The sequence below is a fragment of the Nerophis lumbriciformis genome, linkage group LG20 (genome assembly GCF_033978685.3).
Source record: "Nerophis lumbriciformis linkage group LG20, RoL_Nlum_v2.1, whole genome shotgun sequence".
In the NCBI taxonomy this organism is placed as follows: Eukaryota; Metazoa; Chordata; class Actinopteri; order Syngnathiformes; family Syngnathidae; genus Nerophis; species Nerophis lumbriciformis.
The window spans coordinates 44,926,420-44,953,782 of record NC_084567.2 but is presented as its reverse complement, the minus strand read 5'-3'; the positions used below and the strand labels follow the sequence as shown (position 1 = coordinate 44,953,782).

Here is a 27,363-nt window from a genome sequence, read left to right as displayed (position 1 = left end):
CAACGTCTCCCATTGAATACATTGAAATCAATTCAATCGAGTGTTGTCCCCCGACCCCAAAACAGCCAAATTTGAACATGTAAAATGAAAATGTAACTTTTAGCTAAGAAATCTTGTATGAAAAGAATCCAGTAAGATGTACTACTAACAACTACAGTAGTTTTAGGAGCCTCTTGCCTGGCCAATGGCCCTCACCATCAATTGATTTACCTGGACCCTGACTTAAACAAGTTGAAAAACTTATTGGGGTGTTACTATTTAGTGGTCAATTGTACGGAATATGTACTGAACTGTGCAATCTACTAATAAAAGTTTCAATCAATCCAAAAAAAAAAGCGTTGGACTCATTCTGCTTCTAGATGCTGATATGCGCCAATTACTTTGCCAAATTGGTCATGTTTTTGATGATTTATTTTTTAATTGAAAGAATATTGCCCACTTGCAATTGTTTCAAAGGGTTAGTGCGTCTGCCTCACAATACCAAGGTCCTGAGCAGTCCTGAGTTCAATCCCAGGCTTGGGATCTTTCTGTGTGGAGTTTGCATGTTCTCCCCGTGACTGCGTGGGTTCTACTCCGGCTTCCTCCCACCTCCAAAGACATGCATCTGGGGATAGGCCCCTCCCACCTCCAAAGACATGCACCTGGGGATAGGCCCCTCCCACCTCCAAAGACATGCACCTGGGGATAGGCCCCTCCCACTTCCAAAGACATGCCCCTGGGGATAGGCCCCTCCCACCTCCAAAGACATGCCCCTGGGGATAGGCCCCTCCCACCTCCAAAGACATGCCCCTGGGGATAGGCCCCTCCCACCTCCAAAGACATGCACCTGGGGATAGGCCCCTCCCACCTCCAAAGACATGCACCTGGGGATAGGTTGATTGGCAACACTAAATGGTCCCTAGTGTGTGAATGTTGTCGGTCTATCTGTGTTGGCCCTGTGATGAGGTAGCAACTTGTCCAGGGTGTACACCGCCTTGCGCCCGAATGCAGCTGAGATAGGCTCCAGCGACCCCCCGCGACCCCAAAAGGGACAAACGGTAGAAAATGGATGGATGGACCGTGCTGCACTGAGTGAGTTTTGGCCATGCACATCTATCTTCTTCTTCACTTTCTTCCTGACACCATCCTTTCTTCTGTGTTAAGTTCTCTGAGACATGGCAAAGACAGCCTGATATTTTGCAGTGAGGAAATAGAAGACAAAAGTACCTCCTACTGAATTGTGATTGGTCCAGCCAAGCTCAAGCACATGGCTACTTTCAATATGACTTGCCTATTTATAAAGGGGCGTGACCTTGGCGGTTCTAGAGTGCCAAGCCACGGCAACATCTGGGATCAATTTGAAGTTGATTGCGATGTAAAAAAAAATCTGCTTGGCTTTGAGCGCACAAACACTTTAATGCATGTGAATTTTTACTGGCGTACGTAGTTTGCTAGATTTGAGCGTACGTCCATTTTTAGTAGGAATACCACGCAAGTGTTGTTACATTAGGCCCCAGATGTTTTGGGTGGATCTCACGGAGTTCACTCTAACATTTATTACACAAACAAACTTCAATTTTTGCTTGCAACTTAAAGCAAAACAATTAGCTGAGTGACAGTTTTTATCTCAAACTACGCTTAAGTTGAGATACGACTCTACTCCGTTGCCAGTTGTGTGTGACGTTCTGCATGGGAAGAGGTGTAAAGACACTTATAAATGATCTATTTCTATTACGGCAGCACAGTGAACCAGGGGATAGTGCATGTGCCTCACAATAAGAAGGTCTTGGGTTCAATCCCGGGCTCGGGGTCTTTCTGTGTGGAGTTTGCATGTTCTCCCCGTGACTGTGTGGGTTCTACTCCGGCTTCCTCCTACCTCCAAAGACATGCACCTGGGGATAGGCCCCTCCCGCCTCCAAAGACATGCACCTGGGGATAGGCCCCTCCCACCTCCAAAGACATGCACCTGGGGATAGGTTGATTGGCAACACTAAATAATCCCTAGTGTGTGAATGTTGTCTATCTGTGTTGATGAGATGGTGACTTGTCCAGGGTGTATGGCGCCTTCCGCCCGAATGCAGCTGAGATAGGCTCCAGCTACCCCAAAAGGGACAAGCGGTAGAAAATGGATGGATATTTCAACAAATACTTGCTTATTGAGGAGAGTGTCAGCCATAATCTTTTAAGCTGTGTTGAGTGAGATATTTGAAGCACTTTGAGGCCCAGCAGGATCCTGAGAGCCAAGAGTAGTAACTCTGTCAAACTGCAACTAGCATGGTTCAATCAATAGTTTTAGTGGGATATTTTTGAGGCCCAGCAGGATCCTGAGAGCCAAGAGTAGTATCTCTGTCAAACTGCAACTAGCATGTTTCAATCAATAGTTTTTATTACATTTGTATGTTTATTTTTAAGGAGGTGTGTTCTTGTTGCGTTGTTCATATTGTTAGAATGTTGACATATTGTTTTATTGTTTACAAATACAAGGTCAACACAGGGAAAAGGTTATTAGACACAGGAAGGATTTGATTTAGTTTTTGCTGTATTTTTGGTTTAGTTGAGTTTTTTTTAATTGGGTGCAATAAAATGGAATATGTGAATAAATGTGTTTTTTGTTAACGGTCTTACATTCTATTTATAATCATGATTTACAAATTATAGTACCAGTAGAGTGGAAAAACAAATTGACTTGATTTGCTTAATTGAGTTTCATTGTATCCATTAAACCAGGAGTCCCCGAACTAAGTCCCGCCAGCGTCCAAAATCCGGCCCAAGTTAAAAAAAATAAAAATATAAAACAAAATTATTATTTTTTTAATAATTTTTTTTTTAATCTGTCATTGTCATCTAGACATTAAGCTATCGTTTAATGTTAGTAGTTTGAATTTCTTGTTTAGCACTTAGCAATTGTGCTACATGATGCTTAGTGGTTCACCAAAACTGGATCTGTTTATCAGAGCTTCTAAAACTTGTAGCTCATCCTCCTTATATTCAGGATCAAAAATATAAGGTTGTGGATCATAATGTTTTCCCAAAGTAATGGTTGTTGGCTCTCACAAAGTCTGCATGATTTGCATTATTGTTGGTGATGAAGGGATCTGTGGCCTTGTGGTTAGAGTGTCCGGCCTGAGACTGGAAGGTTGTGAGTTCAAACCCCGGCCGAGTCATACCAAAGACTATAAAAATGGGACCCGTTGCCTCCCTGCTTGGCACTCAGCATCAAGGGTTGGGATTGGGGTTAAATCACCAAATGATTCCCGAGCGCGGCCACCGCTGCTGCTCACTGCTCCCCTCACCTCCCAGGGAGGTGAACATGGGGATGGGTAAAATGCAGAGGACAAATTTCACCACACCCAGTGTGTGTGTGTGACTATCAGTGGTACCGGTACTTTATCTTTACCTTTAACTTCCTACCTCTACGTCCCGCCAGGTAACTCTCAAAATGGCTCAGGAATCTCCGTGAGAGTGATGCTATTTTGATCATATCTACTTACTTGCAAACTTTGTAAGTATTTCAGTGTCATACATCAGATATATATATGATAATAGCTTCAATATGGAGGCAACTTGTTGTTCCACTCTACTGCTATTTTAAAGTCAAAATTGGTTACTGGATCTGTTTTTACTTAGTATGAGATCGATAGCAACATTTGCAGTATTACCTCTGCAGCCATCAGATAAACTACTTTGATCATTCTTCACTTTCTGTTTATTTCTTCTAAAATCAGGTGACCGCCATCATTATTGAAGGGCTGATCTTATCGGTATAAATATCCTTGATTTGATAGGAAGTCCTTCTAAACTAAGTCAGACTTAGAACCCGCAAGGTGATGTATCACCGGAAAAGGGTGTGTGTGTGTGTGTGTGTGTGTGTGTGTGTGTGTGTGTGTGTGTGTGTGTGTGTGTGTGTGTGTGTGTGTGTGTGTGTGTGTGTGTGTGTGTGCGTGAGTGTGTGTGCTTGTGTTCATGGACTTTTGTTTCAGCACATTTCCACTCCCGCAGCGGAAGACAATCTGCGGTGTAGGTGTTAGATGATTGTAATGAGAAAGCCCTGCAGCCTGATAAGAGTCAGAGATCATCTATTCTTGCCTGAACAACTATGTGTCACAATGGAAGAGGCGTCAGCGATCAAAAACATGAATGCATCCCACAACTTTAGAGCGAGGCCGTGAACACTGTTTATGTAATTTGCTGGTTATGAAAAATGAAAAAGGACAAGAATGAATGGTGGAGGAGGGGCTTGTGTGTGCACCCACTGTTCTTTCAATATCATCATTTTGGTGCAGAAGTGTAAACATTTCAAAGAAAGTAACTTGAAATGTTTCTAAACCATCTAAATGTGTTTTTGACCTGCTCGTTGTCCCAGTCCCATTCAGTCAAACAGCAATCTCCCTACATGTTGTCCTAATGTCCTATTGGTGATTTCCCAATAGAAGGTATTTAGGATTGAGTGTGCCATCAGAATGGGTGACAAAGGGCAGCCTTGGCGCAGTCCAACCCTCACTGGAAACGTGTTCGACTTACTGCCGGCAATGCGGACCAAGCTCTGGCACTGATCATACAGGGAGCGGACTGCCACAATCAGACAGTCCGATACCCCATACTCTCTGAGCACTCCCCACAGGACCTCCCGAGGGACACGGTCGAATGCCTTCTCCAAGTCCACAAAGCACATGTAGACTGGTTGGGCAAACTCCAATGCACCCTCAAGGACCCTGCCGAGAGTATAGAGCTGGTCCACAGTTCCACGACCAGGACGAAAACCACACTGTTCCTCCTGAATCCGAGGTTCGACTATCCGGCGTAGCCTCCTCTCCAGTACACCTGAATAGACCTTACCGGGAAGGCTGAGGAGTGTGATCCCACGATAGTTGGAACACACCCTCCGGTTCCCCTTCTTAAAGAGAGGAACCACCACCCCGGTCTGTCAATCCAGAGGTACCGCCCCCGATGTCCACACGATGCTGCAGAGTCTTGTCAACCAAGACAGCCCCACAGCATCCAGAGCCTTAAAGAACTCCGGGCGGATCTCATCCACCCCCGGGGCCTTGCCACCGAGGAGCTTTTTAACTACCTCAGCAACCTCATCCCCAGAAATAGGAGAGCCCACCACAGATTCCCCAGGCACTGCTTCCTCATAGAAAGACGTGTCAGTGGGATTGAGGAGGTCTTCGAATTATTCCCTCCACCGATCCACAACATCCGCAGTCGAGGTCAGCAGAACACCATCTGCACCATACACGGTGTTGATAGTGCACTGCTTCCCCTTCCTGAGGTGGCGGATGGTGGTCCAGAACCGCTTTGAAGCTGTCCGGAAGTCGTTTTCCATGGCCTTGCCGAACTCCTCCCATGTCCGAGTTTTTGCCTCCGCGACCGATGAAGCCGCACACCGTTTGGCCTGTCGGTACCTGTCCGCTGCCTCCGGAGTCCCATGAGCCAAAAGAACCCGATAAGACTCCTTCTTCAGCTTGACGGCATCCCTCACCGCCAGTGTCCACCAACGGGTTCTAGGATTACCGCCACGACTGGCACCAACTACCTTGCGGCCACAGCTCCAATCAGCCGCCTCGACAATAGAGGCGCGGAACATGGTCCACTCAGACTCAATATCCAGCACCTCCCTCGACTTTTATGGACAGAATTTCTAGACGCAGTCAAGGCGTTGAGGGGATCCGGTTTGGTGGCTGCAGGATTAGGTCTCTGCTTTTTGCAGACGATGTGGTCCTGATGGCTTCATCTGGCCAGGATCTTCAGCTCTCACTGGATCGGTTCGCAGCCGAGTGTGAAGCGACTGGGATGAGAATCAGCACCTCCAAGTCCGAGTCCATGGTTCTCGCCCGGAAAAGGGTGGAATGCCATCTCCGGGTTGGGGAGTAGACCCTGCCCCAAGTGGAAGAGTTCAAGTACCTAGGAGTCTTGTTCACGAGTGAGGGAAGAGTGGATCGTGAGATCGACAGGCGGATCGGTGCGGCGTCTTCAGTAATGCGGACGCTGTATCGATCCGTTGTGGTGAAGAAGGAGCTGAGCCGGAAGGCAAAGCTCTCAATTTACCAGTCGATCTACGTTCCCATCCTCACCTATGGTCATGAGCTTTGGGTTATGACCGAAAGGACATGATCACGGGTACAGGCGGCCGAAATGAGTTTCCTCCGCCGAGTGGCGGGGCTCTCCCTTAGAGATAGGGTGAGAAGCTCTGTCATTCGGGAGGAACTCAAAGTAAAGCCGCTGCTCCTCCACATGGAGAGGAGCCAGATGAGGTGGTTCGGACATCTGGTCAGGATGCCACCTGAACGCCTCCCTAGGGAGGTGTTTAGGGCATGTCTGACTGGTAGGAGGCCACGGGAAAGACCCAGGACACGTTGGGAAGACTATGTCTCCCAGCTGGCCTGGGAACGCCTCGGGATCCCCCGGGAGGAGCTGGACGAAGTGGCTGGGGAGAGGAAAGTCTGGGCTTCCCTGCTTAAGCTGCTGCCCCCGCGACCCGACCTCGGATAAGCGGAAGAAGATGGATGGATGGATGGATGGTGTGCCATTAGTCGTCTTGACAGCCAAATCCTTTTGAAAACAAATATTGGTTCAACTGTTTTCTAAACCAACAGTTCTCCTGAAGAAATGTGCTGCAAATGACATTTTGCTCATGTGCATGACCACCTCTTCCAGGACGTACTCGCACAACGTCATTGGTACCAATGCTGGTACCGTGCTGGTTCCTTCTCCCTCTGCTAGTCCTGCACTTAAAGCATTTGTGCTTCCAAAAATGCATTAGTTGTGAGAGGAGCGATCACAATATTTAGCTGTTTTGGTTACAAACTTATAAAATATGTTGGCTATCATTAAAAACCTGTGAGGAGCGATCACATCGCAATCATTCTCATTTGGCCACTTTATATTTAATTTTTTAGCACTTTGTTGCAAGAAAAAAAACATGTTTAGGGGTTTTACCTAAACATGATCTTGTCTAGATATGTTAATACCATTTTTTAAAGTCAAATACCCAATTCAGGGTTTCAGATGTGTTTTTAAAAATATTTTCAACCAAATGTGTGCAAACGTTTATTTCTTAGTGCATGTACAAACAAAGTGTGTGTGTAGGAAGTGGAAATGACAGTAATGTTGGCTTTATGGTACAGGGGGCTCTTCAGCAGTCTCGTGTATGGGGCCCACAATTTGGTGCTACGCCCCTGCATATCAATTTAAGATCTTACTGTGAATCATGATACAATCAGGTCAAGTACAACTTCCAACCACTTGGAGGCAGTAATACATCTTGTGGTGTATAGATATCATTTCTCTGTGATTGTTGGTCCAAAGCTAATGAAGATTTTGGCCAAATGAGGGTAATAAGTTATTTTTTTGGTTGTTCTCTGTATTTTGTCTACGTTTCTTGCGTGTTGGAGAGCCTGCTGGTCACTAAACACTGCATGAACGTAGCAGCAAGTGCGTCAAATACGGACGCAAAATTATACTTTGAGGAAATAAAAGCATGTTTTATTGTAAGTTTATGAGCTAGAGTATGTTAAGAAGTTTATTTAGAATTATTATTTGGTTGATTTATACACGGCTCTGGATCGCATTAATAAGCAGAATAAGTCATTTGATTGATTGATTGAAACTTTTATTAGTAGATTGCACAGTACAGTACATGTTCCGTACAATTGACTACTAAATGGTAACACCCCAATAAGTTTTTCAACTTGTTTAAGTCGGGGTCCACTTAATCAATTCATGGTACAAATATATACTGTCAGCACAAGTTCATCATCAGAGTTTATACATTGAATTATTTACATGCAACCCTCTAGCGAAAGTTGTGGAGAAGTATAGCAATGTTTTTCTCTTCAAGATGGCAACGCTGTAGTGGCTGCTGGTTGCAGGAGCTCTGCGCTTTTGTATGCCCTTCTTTTTCTCTTTTCTCTTGTTTTTATGTCTTTTTTGCCTTTTGGTTGGAGCCCTGTCGGGACTGCACAACAAGGAGTGCCACTTTTGTGACTTGTGCAGTGTTTTTTGGCACTTTTTTGTGTGCATTTTTGGACCTGCCTCAGGAGGACCTTTTGACTATGGCCATGTTTGCACCGGGGACCGTAATCCGCGTGGAGAGACGGGAGGAGATGTGGAGGAAGAGCAGCGTTGGGAAGGACGAGCTTCACGGAGCCTTTGCTGGATGAGTATATGTCGGACACTTGGGTCTCCCTGGATGGATTGTCCCTCAACCGCACAGACTGGACATTGGCCAGATGCTAGTGGGCAGCCTAGGATGGCTTTGTTGGGTCCGTTCCTGTCTCTGGCCAAGCTAAGCAGACAATAACGTGGAGTACCAGGTTATTGTGTTTTTGTTTTGTTTTGTTGTTTGTGGTGCAATTGTATGTGCACAATATAATTGCTGCAAATTGTTTGGCTTTTTTGTTGTTTTACTTTGTAGCTGTATGTAGAAATGGCGCCGCTGAAGTGGCAGCTGGTTGCATCAGCTCTGTGCTCTTTGATGTCATTTGTCTCTTTGATCTTTCCTTGTTGTTTTCATGTCTTTTTACCTTACTTGCATTGTACTTTTTGAATCTGCACATCATTTTCCCGTTGTGGGATCCTGTCCTATTTAAAAAAGTTTCACCACAAAAAATGCTGCCACTTTTGACGTGTAATACTTTCTTCTCACTTCCCTGCCCGAGCAAGTCAGATAGACGATCCATTGCATCTATCATTCATCCGCTCGTATGGGGGGAGCGATCGCAACCATCATTCATCCACTCGTGGGGGGAGCGATCGCATTAATGGACTTTTCTTTTGACGTGAATGAATGTTACGCTAAAAGTGTTATTTTTAATAAAGAAAGTTCCCCCGTCAACCCACCTTCTGAGATGTCTTGTGCAGAATGTCATTGAAATAGGACTATCTTTATCTGAACAGCACAATGAGTAGAAAAACACTGGAACTTCTTTAAAGCCAACCACTTGGTGTATACACTCAACACAAAGTTTTTCACTTATTAAAAATGCATTTCAAATGTATGATGAACACAGGTTGGTTTAATGATTCTCCATGTGCTTTTCACACAGTAGTGAACAGCCACGCTGAAATGTTTACTGTCTTTAGATGAGTAAATGATGCCAAATGTTTGAACTTTACGACGCAAGAAAACTTGGCAGCTTTTATTTTGCAGCTCTTCAACGCAAACATCACTTCCTCTCTGGGGGTTGAAACCAAACTAGACTGACGGCTCGACAGCCAATCAGCACTTGGCCTGATTTCAATTTCTCTCACCCTGCTACGATTGGTCGACTTAATCCCGCCTCCGAGTGACGATTGGTCAGCTTTCCCGGCTCTCTGGAAGTCATTTGAATAGCAGAGACTGACTTCAGGCTTGAAACATTCTCACATATCAGCAGAAGAAGCACGACGGAGCTGAGAACAAGAGAAACACTTGAAATACTTCCAGAAACTTTCATACACGCCGTGTGGATTTACATGTCAGGCTGTGACAATACTACGTCCAACGAATAGTTGCTTTTCTTTGGAAGGGCTGACGTGACGTGACGCTGATCTGCATCACATCGCAGGTAGGCTGCTTTTATAAATAAATGTTCTTTTTCTCACAGCTCGGCTGCTTTCTAACTAAATGTTCTTTTTCTCACAGCTCGGCTGCTTTATAACTAAATGTTGTTTTTCTCACAGCTAGGCTTCTTTATAACTAAATGTTCTTTTTCTCACAGCCCGGCTGCTTTATAACTAAATGTTGTTTTTCTCACAGCTTGGCTGCTTTCTAACTAAATGTTTGTTTTGAGTTCATTTAGCTGCTAAATATGTCAACCGACTATTCAACGTAATTTCAAATGTGTTACATAACCTTGTGTACTTGTGGTAAACCGTCTTCTGTTTCATCCACTTGTCCCATTTCTTGTTATTTGCTTCCCCCTGTGACCAGTCTAGAATTAAACTTGTTGTTATTTGTGACCAGTCTAGAATTAAACTTGTTGTTATTTGTGACCAGTCTAGAATTACACTTGTTGTTATTTGTGACCAGTCTAGAATTAAACTTGTTGTTATTTGTGACCAGTCTAGAATTAAACTTGTTGTTATTTGTGACCAGTCTAGAATTAAACTTGTTGTTATTTGTGACCAGTCTAGAATTAAACTTGTTGTTATTTGTGACCAGTCTAGAATTAAACTTGTTGTTATTTGTGACCAGTCTAGAATTAAACTTGTTGTTATTTGTGACCAGTCTAGAATTAAACTTGTTGTTATTTGTGACCAGTCTAGAATTAAACTTGTTGTTATTTGTGACCAGTCTAGAATTAAACTTGTTGTTATTTGTGACCAGTCTAGAATTAAACTTATTTGTGACCAGTCTAGAATTAAACTTGTTGTTATTTGTGACCAGTCTAGAATTAAACTTGTTGTTATTTGTGACCAGTCTAGAATTAAACTTGTTGTTATTTGTGACCAGTCTAGAATTAAACTTGTTATTTGTGACCAGTCTAGAATTAAACTTGTTGTTATTTGTGACCAGTCTAGAATTAAACTTGTTGTTATTTGTGACCAGTCTAGAATTAAACTTGTTGTTATTTGTGACCAGTCTAGAATTAGGCTAGTTGGTGCACACAAACAAACACACGTGCTTCCCCATGTGATCAGTCTATAATTAGGCTAGTTGGTGCACAAACAAACAAACAAACAAACATAGCTGACCAGCATCTGTGGTTGCACAGCATGGCTTTTTCTCACAGTCAGCCCTTGACTTGAGTGTGTTCTGACTCACTCACAAGCCCATAATGTGGACCAGGCATGGTGCCCTGTGTGTGTGTGTGTGTGTGTGTGTGTGTGTGTGTGTGTGTGTGTGTGTGTGTGTGTGTGTGTGTGTGTGTGTGTGTGTGTGTGTGTGTGTGTGTGTGTGTGTGTGTGTGTGTGTGTGTGTGTGTGTGTGTGTGTGTGTGTGTGTGTGTGTGAGAGGGAGTAACAGATTGTGTGTGCCTGCAGGGAAAAGAATTGGGGTGAATACATAAAGTGTGTGTACTCCAGGCCAAGCATTCCACAAAAAACACATAAAAGGCTTCCTCCATCTCACTTATTTCGGATTCAGCCTACCTTGTCATGCTGCTTGGAAACCCTAAAATTATACCCTTAAACACTTTAATAATTTACTTTAAGGCAGCCCTGAAGCATCCCTCAGTGCACCACCTGGGCTAAAAATAATCCACAGCTTTCACCTGTTAAAGTGACACATCCATATCATGTTTTGTAGTATGCAATGCATGCTGATGTTTGTCATATTTTAGGACAACATAACGTGAGTGAGAGGGTGCAAAGCTTAGGTTTGTTATATCCCCTTAGGGGGCTGATAATGTGCCTTTATCCCCCCTGACTCTAGGTTAATACTGTACTAGCCTACCAGATCATTCAGGGAAGTGTGTGTGTGTGTGTGTGTGTGTGTGTGTGTGTGTGTGTGAAAAGAAGGAATAGCATGTTCAATAGCATGTTCAGTCAGAATAAGTTGGGTGGTCGGTTTGTCTGTAGTCTGTTTTTGGCTGGTTGGGTCAGGTGATGTCAGCAGTGCAACTGTGGTACGAATGTTAGACCTCAGAAAAGGTGATGTCAGCAGTGCAACTGTGGTACGAATGTTAGACCTGAGAAAAGGTGTAGGTGTCTGGGCTGCATAAGATTTGTGCATAGATGAGGATGGCACAATAGACAATATTAATCACTTCATGGTATACTTTCTATAAAAGGGGTTTTGGAGAACAGAAGTCAAATGTTGAAAACATGATGTTATATGTTCTGTTTTTGTTAGTTTACATAGGTAGTGTTGACAACACACAAAGGAGGTAATGATGGTGTATTGATATTGTTCCACAAGAGAAAATAATGAAATATTGAAATATTGTGTTTCAAAATAAACACTATAAAAACACCAGTTTCCTTAACTGTGTAAGGCCGTTTTAGCCAATCAGATGCACAAAGGGAAAAGGCAATACTACTAAGAAGGTGTTAAATATAAGCAGAACATTATTATCTATGTGTCCATAGTGTACTGAGTCTAATGAGATAATACTCAAATGTGGCTAAACCAAAACTATCGAGTACTCATGAGTATGGACTTTTCCCCTTCATTCCCAATTTTGCATTGGCAGGCAAGGTTGACAAATGGAGTGATTTGGGTGCAGCTCCACAGTCTGTTATGTAAAGGTTAGTCGCTTTGAAGAAACCATGCGATATGCTTGGACTTTAACCTTGTTTATAGCTGCTAATACAGCTGACCATAAAGGCTTTTGCCTCAAGAAAAACAAGCCTTCTCTTGGTTATGCAGCCTATTAGTGCCGTAGTACAGTACATGAGGTACAAAGTGGAACAAAGATAGCATTTCATTCCACTTGGCCGCACTGTGAGAAATAAAAGACATGCTTGTTTTGATAAGTCATGCACAACCTTTCTCTAAATTGTACTTTTACATAGACTCAGCATTAATTGGATTACAACTTCACCCAACAGACAGTGTGGTCAGCATGTCGTGGACCTCCTCCAAGCCCAACAATCTTATATTTCCTTGTATCACAATATTAAAAATGTAAGACACATTTGGATCTGCACCAATATTGCCCCAGCCATGCTCAAAGTTTGTGAAGCAAATGTGTGTAATCTTGTATACTAATAGACAAGAGTGATGAGAACATAGAAGATATGGTTATTTAATACTCAAGTAAGCGTACAAAACAATTTTGTTATGTAACAGGTTTACAGCACAGACCAGTTACTGGGTCATGTACTGTAAATGTTGACTATGGTTAGCTGGCTTCCAATAAGTGCAATTTTACAGTCGCATGGCCAAAGCAGCTGCTTATACTTAACGTCATAAAGCCACTAAATTGTAGGCTGAACTTGTGTGTGCTTGCCATATCTGCCTGGATCAGTAAATGACTTTCGATAGGCTCATTTTTTCAATTGCGGTCAACACAAATGCTCATTTGTTCATGGCCATTTAGCAAATAGAAGTGTGGCTGTGACAGTTCACAAGGTCAATGTAGATGATATACGTAAGTAGGATAATAAAAGTTCACAGATTTATTGCCGGACTTTGTGTGATGTAAAACCGATGCGGCCTGACGGTAGCTAGTGTGTGAAAGCTGCTCTGTGTATGTGATCTGCTCTGATCTCTTCCTGTGGCTTTTTGTGCAATTGTTAACACCAGATAATACCTCCATTGTCATAGACCACCCCTCTTCATCCTCCATCCCCCAACTCCTTACATAGTAGAACTATTTGGAAGTTTCATAGGGTGATTTGGACAAGGGCCTGAGACTAACAGCGGTGATGTCTGGCTGACACAAACTGAGTTACAAAATCTACAATTTTCAGAAATACAAATTAACTTTTTAACGTTTCTTTTGTTGTTTCTTTTTGTAAATGGTAGATGGGTTATACTGTACTTGTATAGCACTTTTCTACCTTCAAGGTACTCAAAGCGCTTTGACACTATTTCCACATTCACACACTGATGGTGGGAGCTGCCACGCAATGCCCTCACCACCAGGTTGTTGTGTAACCGTACACTTAACCACCCCCACCCAAAATCAGCCGTGTGTTGAAATTAGGGCTGGGCGATATGGCAAAAAAATGATCACAATTATTTTTTTATCGATTATTCAATCTCGATTAATATAAAAAAAGAATGTATATTGTTTTGGAGCTTCTGCACTAAAACTAAATAAACTAGATATTTGTTTATCATTTTATTAACATACTAAGAAAATAACAAAACAGATGACCATCATCAATCACGATGATATAATTGCCCGGGCCTAGTTGAAACCACAAAGTTGTGTTGTGGTGTTTCTTTGTTTAGATCCATTAGGAGATGACATCAGCCTGCAGTCACAAACCTTCTGATGAACTGCTTACACTTTGACTTGTTGTCTGTAGAGATTTGAACAAAAAAACTGCTTTCTGATTACAGGGTAAATGCACTTGAAACGTTTAGATGAACATACATGAGTTGTGGTTTTTAGTTGGGCCATTTATTGTATTTTTATTCCCACATTAAACTACTTTTCTATGGCTGTAGTTTTTTAGGGTTTACAGTCCGGAGAATGCAGACTTTAAATTATGCTCCCAATGTCATCATTAAGTTGCTCAACCTGCAATTTAGAGTAAGATTTCAAGCTGCATTATGGAAGTCGTAACTTTCACAGGGGTAAACTTTTCAGGGAATCTGCCAAGTGCTTTAGATGCTCTTTTTTCCCTCTCACAAAGACAGTCACCCCTCAGTGCAAACAGAAAGCCAATCATATGCATTGGATTGTTCTGTGGAATTGACCGCCACTCTTAGGCTTTTCCAGATGCCGTATTGTAATATGAGCAAGTTAAAGCCACAGTAATCTTTTAACGGAGTTAGGAGGAAGGCAGACCATAGAGTTCACCAGACAAACTGCCGCTTCACTGGCTGGCTGGCTGGCACTGGCACGGCGCCAAATGTGTGTGTGTTGAGTCTGTGATGGACAAACAAAAGCCTGCTGGATTCCTGCAAGCTTTTCTTTTCTGACACAGTGTGTGTGTGTGTGTGTGTGTGTGTGTGTGTGTGTGTGTGTGTGTGTGTGTGAGCCTATGTGTGAGCCTATCGTGATTTACACTGGCATATGGTCTTGAAACAGGATGAAGATGGCTCCAGAGTTAAAGCATACCTTGGTGGTGATCTGGGATCAGCTTACCTTTCTCAAATCCAATTATCTTCACCATTAAGACAATAAAATCACTGCTGTCCTAGCATCTGTCTCAACAGCTTGTTGGGTTTTACCCCTTCATGATTGAACAAAGCCACAAAAAGTGCAATTGCAGCACAAAACATGTTTAAAAAGCTGAGTGACTTTCTACAAGGGCTTCACCAACTTCAGGAATGCACAAAGGAGGGCCACAATTATGCAACTTTAAGTGTAATTACGCTAACACTTCTGAGTCTCTGCCTGGAGTGATCAGGTTTCATGGTATTTGCACAACCGGCGAGTGCTGCTTAAAGATTGACCGCATTCCAAGCACATGGTATAGTCAACCAGCAGCACAAAAACAGAGTAGCGTACTCTTGTGTTTTTAGGAAATTGCTACAAAAATGTTAGTCTCCCAAATTTTGAACTGAACTCGAGGGCCGGTATGTTCTTATTTTCGGTCTGAATTTGGCCCCTTGGCCATCAGTTGAAAGCCCCGCTTTAAAGTAATACCCATATTGTTCAGTAAATAGATAACACTATATACAGATTACAGTACAATGGTGTGTTTAGAGAATCTTTTGGTTGTGAGTAGAAATGACCTGTGGTAGCTCTCCCTTCTGCTATGTGCAGTGTTGGGTTAGTTACTGAAAACCAGTAACTAGTTACAGTTACTAGTTACTTTATTTCAAAAGTAACTCAGTTACTAACTCAGTTACTTACACCAAAAAGTAATGTGTTACTGTGAAAAGTAACTATTTAGTTACTTTTGTTTTTCTTCTTTTTTTTTAAAAGCTCCCATTAATGCCCTTTTAGCCTTCATGTCAGTACTGTTATTGCACTGGAGAATAATACAATGTGTTGATCAACTTGACATCACTGAACTCTGCTAAGCAATGTGCTCTACATACAACACACAAAGACAAAGATATGTTTCAAAGGGCCAATTTATTTCAGGCCACAACAAATTGACAAAACTATTTTAAATAGCTGCAACATAAGTAACAAACAGCATAATAACAACATAGCTGTAAACCTGGCTTAGCCTAACCAGGCAGATTTGAATTGTTGTTTTGTGCAGTAGACGGGATCTTTGATCCAAGACACAACTTACATTTAACTAAAATGTTCTTTTCTTTGTGCTCGACAAAAAAAAGAAGTGAGAATGTCTCCATGTCAAGACACTGGAGTCGAGTGTCGAGAGCTGCGGCTCCGTTGTTAGTAAACACAGACCCAAAACTGGCGAGTACGACACGGAAAAGACGTTTGTTTCCCCCGGTCATATCGTCATGTCTTTCATAATGATTGTGAACTATAAGCAAAATAAAATAACAAATGCAGTTCCCCTTTAAGGTTTGGCAGTTTCAAATTGCCTAATTTCCTGACTGAACTTGTGCAGTTTACCTCAGCTGTAAGGTGCTTGAAAAGATTGATAAATGTTCGTGAAAGAATTTGGAAATGCTCAATGTACCATCAAAAGATGTCAAAAATAAGCATTTCCTATTTATTTTGTTATTTCCCCAGGTGATTATGCCTCCCACAACCCCGCCATACGCCGGAAAGTTCAGCACTTGTGGCCTTTACAGCAACAACAACAACTACCCACAGCCTCACAGCCCTTATCATCACAGCACCTGTGCAAAGCCCACCAAGGAAAACAAGGTCTACAAGGGTGCCTTCCCTGTGGCGGAGAACCCGTACGACATACCGCAGGCTCACAGCACGTATTGTGGCGTACATATGGACTCTGTGAGCATGAAGGAGCATCATTACAACAGCAGGGGTTCTGCTCTGGACAACCTGTACGCCAGCGTGCAGCCTCACAGCACTTCCTGTCCCGCACGCATGCACCGGCAAACCAGCAACAACAGCAGCGGCAGCGAGCAGTCCTGTCGGAGCAACCCCGCCGCAAAAAGTCGGCTTTACGGACACGGCGTCACTGCTAGTTATGGGGAAATGTGTTACCATGACAACAGTTTGGTTTCAGCATCTCTTGAGGCGCTGATCCAGCATTTGGTTCCTACAGTAGATTACTACCCCGATGTAAGTTGCATGCACCTTTTGTTTTTGTGTCTGTAAATGTAACCTTGTTCTTCATCAGCGATCCTACGTCTTTACCTTCCTGCTGAGTTCACGCCTCTTCCTGCACCCCTACGAGCTTATGACACGAGTGTGTCACCTATGTGTGGAGCAGCAGCGCTGTGGAGACGCCCTGCTGGACAAGGTAGGTGGATGATGAAAAGTCACACCCACACAATCTTGTTCATATCTGCTTTTTTTCTTACCATGTAATCACATTTTGATGTCCCCACAAGATGATGATGCACACACACAGTTGGCTTCACTTCTTCCCACACATGCATACGCATTATTTTGGCAGGAGATATTTACTATTTCATAAGCAACGAATCAAAATGGCTTCTCAATGGCTGTGGGTAAAACACATTTAATGGGAACAATAAAAAGCAATCATCACATATAAAGGACCAATTACTTTAAGGCGCTTTAAGCTCACGTAGTTTGATTAACTTAAAGGTTCAAGGACAAAGTAGAAAAATGTAGATAAGACATATCTATTACCACGTAGTCAGAAAACAGTCTCATTATGCTTTACATGGGATTTTTGTTCAGATACGTTTCTGTGAAGTGGCGCCAAAGCTGGTTCAGCTGCTGACCGAATGGACAGAGACCTTCCCGTATGACTTCCGGGATGAGCGGATGATGCGTTGCCTCAAGGACATGACGCACCATGTGGCCAGAGGAGACGAGGTTAGTGGCATATATTTTCCAGTACTTTTATTCTATATATCACTAACTAGATTCCCCAATCAGTCCTTTACATGGCGCTAATATGCCCCATTCAGTCTGTTAGATGGCACTTTCATGGCCCATTCAGTCTGTTATGGCACTAATGTGCCCCATTCAGTTGGATAGATGATGTCAACATGCCACATTTTGTCCACTAGATGGCGCTAACATGCCTTATAAATAGCTTTACATGGCACTAATATGCCCCATACAGTCTGTTAGACAGTGCCAACATGCCACATTCTGTCTACTAGATGGCGCTAACGTGCCTTATCAATTACTTTAGATGGCACTAATATGCCCAATTCAGCTTATTAGATGCCGCTAACTGCCCCATTCAGTTTGTTCAATGGCTGTAAGATGCCTCATTCGGTCCACTAGAGGGCACTAGCTTTTTTAGATTACATTTTCTATTTTATTTCATTGAATCCTTTTGATTTGGTTTCTGTCCTCAGTATTCATGGCGAGCCATGCAGCAGATGACCCAGCGCCTCATCAAACGCCTGTCGGCTCTGGGCCAATACGAAGAGGCGACAGCTGCGCTAAACTCTGTGGCGTCTGAGCGTCCCGCCTCCCTGAAGAGCAAGCGGGAATCTGCGCAAAGAATGGACATATTTGGCGTCTGCGATGACCCCTTCGTCCTCGCCCAGCAGCTCACGCACATTGAACTAGTAAGCGCATATTTGTTCTTCATGTGTGTATTTTGGGATGTATAGTGTCTTGTTAACTTGATTTGCAGTTGCATATTAACAGAACCTTGTTTGAACCAAAGTCAATATGTGGTTACGGTGGTGTACAAAGACAACATTGAAAGCTTTTATTTGATTTGGCTCTCTTGGTGACCCATAAAGCTGAGCATAATGTTTATTTACATTTTCTGTGAAAGCAAAATGCTTTGAGTCATGGCTGTTTTTGTGGCATTTTTAAAAGCTTGTGTGTCTGTGTGTGCAGTATGCATGCAGATTTGGTTATCCTTTCATTAAAATCTCAACATAAAGATTTTCCTTCATCACCAGATCGTCCTTATGTTATTACTGTTGTTGATTTTTCTCCTTTCGTCCTGTCTTCCCCTCACAGGACAGGCTGAGTTTTATAGGGCCTGAGGAATTCATTCAGACATTCGCCATGAAGGACCCTCTGGAGAACCACAAGGTAGGTATGCTGTTACGGTCATTATGCATTACGTCTCTGTGTGTCTGGATTTACCCTCAATCAAAACCAGGGTTCTCAAATGTAATTTACCTGAGGGCACTTGATATGGAGTCTCGATATTCACTACAGAATCACATTTGAGCCAAGTCTTTGCTTACCTAGATTTGCCAACTGATTCTACCAGAAGACATACTGATTCTGAGCCTTGGTGGTCATTACCACAACAGAATTAAACATTAAAACACTGTTAAGATCCCTTGGAGATGGTCAGATACTCAATAAACTCAACCAAGTCCTGCTCCTCTCTCTAATTCTAGGTCATTGGGCACCTTAAAAATCATTTTGTCCACTGTATCAAAAACTGTCATGAATTATTGACCTATTGAAGACTGTAATTACCCAACCTCAAATATTCCACTCTGCAACTTATTTTTGGAAATATTGCATATTATTGTATAACTGTTGTCATTTTTGACAAATAGCCCATAAAAAATAATAAAAGAGGCTGCTTCTCTTTACTCGGCTAAAGATGTTTTGAACACAGCCCATTTCCAACCAGCAAAACAGCCACGAAAAATGTTACATATTCAACTTTTTTCTCTTGTCCCCACGTTTCTTGGAATTGATGGTGTATGAGAGATGGACGATCAGCTTTTGTGTGCGTTGTTAACACGCTCTTTGGCAGAGAACGGCAAATTGTCCAACCGTCATACAAACCGGAAATGTGTGGGGAGTAAAAGGAGTGTAGATGAAGGGCAAAATTAAAAAAAAAAAGTAAGTCTTTAAGTCTTAATGATTGATTACAGTAATGATTACGGTATATTGCAGTTAAAACAAGTTTTGATTTGATTACTTCCAGTTGAAACAAAAGTTTGTCAAGTTTAACTTTGGGATCATCACTGTAGGTAAACCTTGAAAAATTAAAACAACAAAAAATGGGAATCTGAGTTTAGAACATTACTGTCCACAGCCAATGCCCTTTTCTCCTTGATATCAAGCAGAAACATATCGACAGTAACATAAAACCTGTAGGATTCAGATGAAAGAAAGACTGAGTCAAAACCTGCGGAAATCAGCAGACCGCCTGCCCCAAAACGAGAGAAAAAGAAAGTATTGTATTTTGCATCCTCTACTACAGATGTTTTCCTCAAAATTCTTGAGGAAATGCTGGAAGAGCTTGAGGAAGCACATGCTAGCTATATGGTCATATTTGGAAGAGTGTATTTCATTTTTGCTCATAATGTTAGCCATATCAGTGTTGATGTAATCATTGACCTGGGTGACAAAAACATGCTAATAAATGTGAAAATAAAACACCTCGGGATAGTTGAATTCTTTCCATTCTTGCTTGATGTACAGCTTAAGTTGTTCAACAGTCTCCCTTCTGCTATTTCAGGCTTCATATTGCACCAAACATTTTCAATGTCTGGACTACAGGCACGCCAGTCTAGTACCCGCACTCTTTTACTATGAAGCCATGCTGTTGTAACACGTGGCTTGGCATCGTCTTGCTGAAATAAGCAGGGGCGTCCATGATAACGTTGCTTTTATGGCAACAAATGTGGCTCCAAAAGCTGTATGTACCTTTCAGCATTAATGGTGCCTTCACAGATGTGTAAGTTACCCATGTCTTGGGCACTAATACACCCCCATACCATCTCAGATGCTGGCTTTTCAACTTTGTGCCTATAACAATCCGTATGGTTCTTTTCCTCTTTGGTCCGGAGGACACGACGTCCACAGTTTCCAAAAACAATTTGAAATGTGGACTCGTCAGACCAGAGAACACTTTTCCACTTTGCATCAGTCCATCTTAGATGAGCTCGGGCCCAGCAAAGCCGGCAGCGTTTCTGGGTGTTGTTGATAAATGGCTTTCGCTTTGCATCATGGAGTTTTAACTTGCACTTACAGATGTAGCGACCAACTGTAGTTACTGACAGTGGTTTTCTGAAGTGTTCCTGAGCCCATGTAGTGATATCCTTTACACACTGATGTGGCTTTTTGATGCAGTACCGCCTGAGGGATCCAAGGTCACGGGCATTCAATGTTGGTTTTCAGCCTTGCCGCTTACATGCAGTGATTTCTCCAGATTCTCTGAACCTTTTGATGATATTATGGAGCGTAGATGGTGAAATCTCTAAATTTCTTGCAATAGCTCTTTGACAAATGTTGTTCTTAAACCGTTAGACAATTTGCTCAGGCATTTGTTGACAAAGTGGTGACCGTCGCCCCATCCTTGTTTGTGAATGACTGAGCATTTCATGGAAGCTGCTTTTATACCCAATCATGGCACCCACCTGTTCCCAATTAGCCTGTTCACCTGTGGGATGTTCCAAATAAGTCTGATGAGCATTCCTCAACTTTTTCACTCTTTTTTGCTACTTGTGCCAGCTTTTGTGCTGGCAAAAGTAGCTTTTGTCTGCTCAGTGGCATTGTGGTTAGAGTGTCCGCCCTGAGATGGGATGGTCGTGAGTTCAAACCCCGTTCGAGTCATACCAAAGACTATAAAAATGGGAGCCATGCTTGACACTCAGCATCAAGGGTTGGAATTGGGGGTTAAATCACCAAAAATTATTCCCGGGCGCGGCCACCGCTGCTGCCCACTGCTGGACTCACCTCCCAGGGGGTGATTAAGGGTGATTAGTCAAATGCAGAGAATAATTTCGCCACACCTAGTGTGTGTGTGACAATCATTGGTACTTTAACTTTAACTTTTTTGAAACATGTTGCAGGCATCAAATTCCAAATGAGCTAATATTTGCAAAACATTATGTTTTCCAGTTCGAACGTTAAATATCTTGTCTTTGCAGTCTATTCTATAGAATATAAGTTGAAAAGGATTTGCAAATCACTGTATTCTCTTTTTATTTACCATTTACACAACGTGACAACTTCACTGCTTTTGGCTTTTGTAACAGTTACCATCCATAGTAGTAGTTGTTGCTTTTTGTGTGTGTCATTTTTGTGTTTGCACTGTGTTTGTAGTCATTGGTTTGTCTGGTGGGATTCCAGGTCGCCACAAGACTGTGTCTTTAACTATTAGCCACATTTTTACCACATCAATCTATACTTTGATATTAAGGGGAGAGGGGGGGTCACATGTTTGAGACTCCTGCTTTATAAGCTTTGTAGTTAACATCAAATAACGCAAACACTTGTTTATTTTTCAAATCTTGTCTTTGGCTTTGCTTCTCATTTGCTTTAGAAACCACATGAGCGGAATTCACACACATCAGGATGCTTCAACTTTTGTTGTATTTGAAGTAGCTTTAGAACAGGCATGAAACACAAAGTGTGTGTGAAGTGCTCGCTCCCTGCCGAGCGGCGCTGTGAGTCAGCTGAAGGGTGGCTTGCAATCAGCGTCTTGGTTCTGTCGTAGCTCACAAATGATATAAGAGCCATTTTGAGAAAGGGTCTGAGAGTGTAGCAGTGTGCCAACATTGTTGTGTAAGCTTTTAATAGAAGGGAGTGTTACATCATCATGGGGGAGTCACAGCACTTTATTATGCTATGCATTCTGGTAAAAGTTTCTTTAGCATGATAGCAAACAATGTAAGCCAGGTGACGCAAAAGGCAGATGCAAATGAGGTGGAAATCACAGCGTTTTCATTGTGTAGGAGAGCTTGTGTGGGAGTGAAGACTCTCAAGATCCTGGCCAGCAGAAAGTGACAGATGAATTCAGCATTTTGTATTGGTTTGTGGAAATGATCACAAACAAGAATAGAATGCCTTTCTTTTTGTTATACATCAACACAATGAGATTAGAGCATCAGCAATATCAGTGCAAAAAAGAAAAAGAAAGTGTTAAAGAAATATGTAGCAGAATCCAGGAAAAGCCACCCTTAAAGGATACTTTCCAATACCTATCATCCATCAATACAGATCACATGCAATAACTGTACATTTTCTCATTGATTAATGGTGAATGCTTTTGACAGTTGAATCAGTCACTGTTGGCGTTAACGCACTTTTTGTGTCTTTTTACGCATTGACATCAGGACGCGCATTTTCGAAAGTCCGCGCGTCCCCGGGACTCAGATTTATTTTTTACCGAACCTGCCTTGCCTCTTAAAAGTTGAACAATTAGTCCCTGTTTCCTCTCTTTCACGTTCAGGGTTTCTTTCGGAAGCGTAAAACCAGTAACCTGGAGGCTTATGTGAACTGGTTCAACAGACTGAGTTTCCTCGTGGCCACAGAAATCTGTATGGTACGTTGGCTTTTTTTTCTTTTTACACTTGGTGATCTAAGTTGTGCAAAACATTTCATGACGCTGTTGTTCTCGCAGCCAATGAAGAAGAAACAGCGAGCGCGGATCATCGAGTTCTTCATCGATGTGGCTCAGGAGTGTTTCAACATTGGCAATTTCAACTCCCTGATGGCCATCATCAGTGAGTTTTTATCCCCCGCCATTTGTTACGGCAAGCTAACTTACATTAGCCACTATTTGTCATGACGATTGAGCATCACAACATCACATGCTGACAGGTAGCAGCTTAGCAAAAGTCCTAGACCAGTTGGAATAATAGGAAAGAAGTTTGTGAGATCAACATATGCTTTCAAACTGAACGGCGATCACAATGTTTTTGGTATGCATATAAATTGAATACCAAATTGAAGAGGGAAGCTTGCCAAACATGTAAAACCCAGCGATAAATCCCGATTTTCGGGGAAACTCGCAAAGACGCTGTCATCTGGACCCATGTGTGCGCAACACACGGACACTTTTTTTGCGACACAGCTCGTAACAATGATCATTTTGTACAAAAATAAAAGATGTCGGATTTAAAATATTATCAGGGTATGATCAGAGACAAATCTGTTTATTAAAGCATGAATTCAAACAAGCGTTAGCTAACAGACTGACCAACAACACGTTGACACTCTCATCACTACAATATGAAGTAGAAACGGTAAAACATTGAATATTAGGAGTATGTGAAGCACTCCTACCTTGTTTACTTCCCTGATGACCTCCTAAAAGTTTTTTATTCAATCAGAAATATCCTTCCATCCATCCATTTTCTGCCAATGATACTTAGACTTTTTTTTTAATGTCCACATAGTTCAGTGGGCAAGTTGTGTGTTATTGTATCACATTTTTGTACTTTCTGTGTTGGTCTTAGATGAACTGGGCCATGAATTGGAAAGGTTGCCTGAATTAGTACCTGTATAATGAGTCTGTGCACGCTGTACTTGTGCAATGCACACGGTCTATATTCACCACTGATGACCACATCCATCAAATGGCAGCAAAATTGCAATGTACCAAATCTCATGTTTGAAAAATAAACGTGGGGGCTGTATTTTGGGGACACCTTAATTAAGCAATTTTTCAGCATACCAGTAGATGGGTTTGACAAACACTGTCTTACACCGTTACTAATTGTATTGTTTATTAGCGAGATTACACTAAAACACACAACTTATTTCCATCAAACCTTGTAGAGAACTAAGAAAGTGTTTCTGTTTCTCTCACAACATGGCAGCTAACTGAATACCTGAGCTGCACACAAATATGACCCACAATAGTAATGAGGAGGTATGTGCTTGGATCACCTCCTACTGGTTTAAGATCTTTGAGTAATTGTGGGTTAAGTAAAAAAATATTGTATTTGCTGTTGCCAACAGCTTGCTCAACGTAGGGCACATCAAATGTGTTTCTTCCAAAAAATCTGCCCAATTCTGGCATAAGATGCCAAATGTACCCACAGACTCGTAAAAGGAATTATAATCAAAGATATGTAGCTGAGATAGGCTCCAGCGCCCCCAAAAGGGAATAAGCGGTAGAAAATGGATGGATGGATATGGGAATATGCAGAGGTTTACTGCAAACAAAATACATGTTTGGGTTTTGTTGACAATTTAGCCTTGGTGGAGGTCTGTATGATACTAACTGCAAACATGTACTCTGCAGTGTTGCTCCATCAGATGACTAGATGGATGCTTGATATTCTGCCATCACATGCATGCTCTTTGTCCTCTAATGAACATTTCAAATGCCATTCAAAAAAGCTTTTTAAAGAGCCACCATTGGCTTCTTTGAGTTCGAAAGGCTTATCAACAATAGACTATCTTGCCCTCTGCTCCGTCTTTGTGTGATTGATACTGACAATATTCCCACATTGCAGACACTTTGTATGTGAAAAGCTTTTTTGTTGAGTGTGTGACTAAAATCTCTGATTGGCTCTTTCAGCTGGGATGAACATGAGTCCTGTTGCCAGGCTGAAAAAGACCTGGAATAAAGTCAACACTGACAAGTTTGAAATCCTGGAGGTGAGAAAAGCCCACATTTGTGACGTAGAAGATGATGGACCACACAGTACACATATGACGTAGAAGATGATGGACCACACAGTACACATATGACGTAGAAGATGATGGACCACACAGTACACATATGACATAGAAGATGATGGACCACACAGTACACATATGACATAGAAGATGATGGACCACACAGTACACATATGACATAGAAGATGATGGACCACACAGTACACATATGACGTAGAAGATGATGGACCACACAGTACACATATGACATAGAAGATGATGGACCACACAGTACACATATGACATAGAAGATGATGGACCACACAGTACACATATGACATAGAAGATGATGGACCACACAGTACACATATGACGTAGAAGATGATGGACCACACAGCACACATATGACATAGAAGATGATGGACCACACAGCACACATATGACATAGAAGATGATGGACCACACAGCACACATATGACGTAGAAGATGATGGACCACACAGTACACATATGACATAGAAGATGATGGACCACACAGTACACATATGACGTAGAAGATGATGGACCACACAGTACACATATGACATAGAAGATGATGGACCACACAGTACACATATGACATAGAAGATGATGGACCACACAGTACACATATGACGTAGAAGATGATGGACCACACAGTACACATATGACATAGAAGATGATGGACCACACAGTACACATATGACGTAGAAGATGATGGACCACACAGTACTCTTGTGTCTCCATGCAGCACCAGATGGACCCGTCCAGTAACTTCAGTAACTATCGCACGGCGCTCCGCGGTGCCACTCAGAGGTCGGAGACGGCTCACAGCAGTGAGGAGAAGATTGTCATTCCTTTCTTCAGTCTCCTCATCAAAGACATCTACTTCCTGAATGAAGGCTGTGCCAGCAGGCTGTCCAATGGACACATCAACTTTGAGGTATGGACTCCCGCTAAAGGTGCTGCCATGCAACAACGCCCCCTTGTGGATCTAATGTATAGCTTTCATTTTTACTCTCATGACGTTGCTTCTTTCCCTTTAGAAACTGTGGGATCTGGCAAAGCAAGTGAGTGAGTTCCTGGTTTGGCGGCAGGTGATCTGCCCCTTTGATCGAGATCGCAGAATTCTTCAGTACGTCGTCACCACGCCAGTCTTCTCTGAAGACGGTAAGTCCATCTGCTTTATCACATACACTGCCGGGTAAGTCACGTACCTACTACGTTTTTAGCGGTTCGCGGTATTGCAAATGTTCGTAGCAAACATCTGGCAGTGTTGGACAGGAAGTCATTCGTAAGCATACGGTTTACTTTCAAAATAAAATACTCCCGTCTTCCAGGCAAGCCTCGTTTTTGACACTTTGAGAGGTCCTCGTGGGTGGCGATGGACATGCTGATTCTGGGAGGTCCACACATTCAAGAATAATGTACAGGCATATCCAGGGCAGCTAAATGGGGATATGGAGGCTGATACGGAGACCGGGAAAAGCATGGGAGCAAAAAAGCAGGAGACATCTAGCATACATACACATTGTACTGCTGTGTTGTCACGCAGGCACTTGGGAGACATTCAACAATTACGTATGCAAAGGGGAGGTCAAAATCCTGGGGGGGAAATGTGCACAATTAAGTAGCATCATTTGCATAGTGAATTTTGCGTACGGGGGTTGGGGTCAAAATCCTGGAGAAAAATGCGTACGTAATTGTTGAATGACCCCGTGAAGAGTGTCACGTTATAATTGCCTTTTCAGACCCAAACAAAAAGAACTCCCATTGTGCTTGAAATTCTATTGCGGCATTAAGCCATGTCATGATTATCCTTACATCACACTCAAATTTATAAGCGCATGCCTAAATTTACCGCATGCCTTTGGTAAGCGCCGGAGTGAGAAGAGGTTTTAAATTAATTAGCGCCGGTGCGCTAATTCAAGGAAATACGGTATTTCAAAAAAGATACTATACATCATGTACAAAAAAAGATACTATACATTATGTATTAAAAAAACATACTATATATCATGTATAATAAAACAACATACTATACATCAAGTATAAAAAAAATAAACTTATACATCATGTACTACAAAACCTGATACATCATGCAGTGTTGGCGCTAGGAATTTTCAAAATGGGGTCCCACTTCTTTGTAAGCGTTTTGACAACAAATGATAAATGTATGCATGATCCTGTTATGTCTCACATTCTATATTGTCTTCTGGAAAAAGGTTGTCATAAACGTTACTTCATTTATTAAAAAAAGAATACAAAAGAAAACACATTTGTATTCAGTTATAAACATTCATTCACTTTCTCCTTTCCTTCATGGATCTAAACTTTACTGCTGCCAGTATTTGTTTCTATATTTTCATTTGATAAGTTGGAGGTGTATTTATTTCAGTATACAAGTTTAAAAAGTGTTTTGCTTGGGTGATGAGATGATGGTAATGGTGTGCCAG

At 42.2% G+C, this 27,363-nt stretch overlaps 1 protein-coding gene across 2 annotated transcripts in view; it reads left to right on the top strand.

Annotated features, from left to right (window-relative positions):
* The window catches only part of LOC133619709 (ras-GEF domain-containing family member 1B-B-like), a 62,059-nt gene that overhangs the window by 32,904 nt on the left and 1,792 nt on the right, over positions 1-27,363 (top strand). The window contains exons 1-11 of one of the 2 annotated variants that reach the window (XM_061980940.2): positions 9,316-9,527; positions 16,182-16,700; positions 16,759-16,881; positions 17,289-17,426; positions 17,921-18,136; positions 18,543-18,617; positions 22,732-22,824; positions 22,903-23,005; positions 24,811-24,890; positions 25,659-25,850; positions 25,954-26,077. In XM_061980940.2, coding sequence (XP_061836924.1) covers positions 16,188-16,700; positions 16,759-16,881; positions 17,289-17,426; positions 17,921-18,136; positions 18,543-18,617; positions 22,732-22,824; positions 22,903-23,005; positions 24,811-24,890; positions 25,659-25,850; positions 25,954-26,077 — 1,657 coding nt within the window. In that variant the 5' untranslated portion in view covers positions 9,316-9,527; positions 16,182-16,187. Of the gene's footprint in view, positions 1-9,315; positions 9,528-16,181; positions 16,701-16,758; positions 16,882-17,288; positions 17,427-17,920; positions 18,137-18,542; positions 18,618-22,731; positions 22,825-22,902; positions 23,006-24,810; positions 24,891-25,658; positions 25,851-25,953; positions 26,078-27,363 lie in introns of those variants that run through there. The other variant, XM_061980941.2, reaches the window with a different exon arrangement.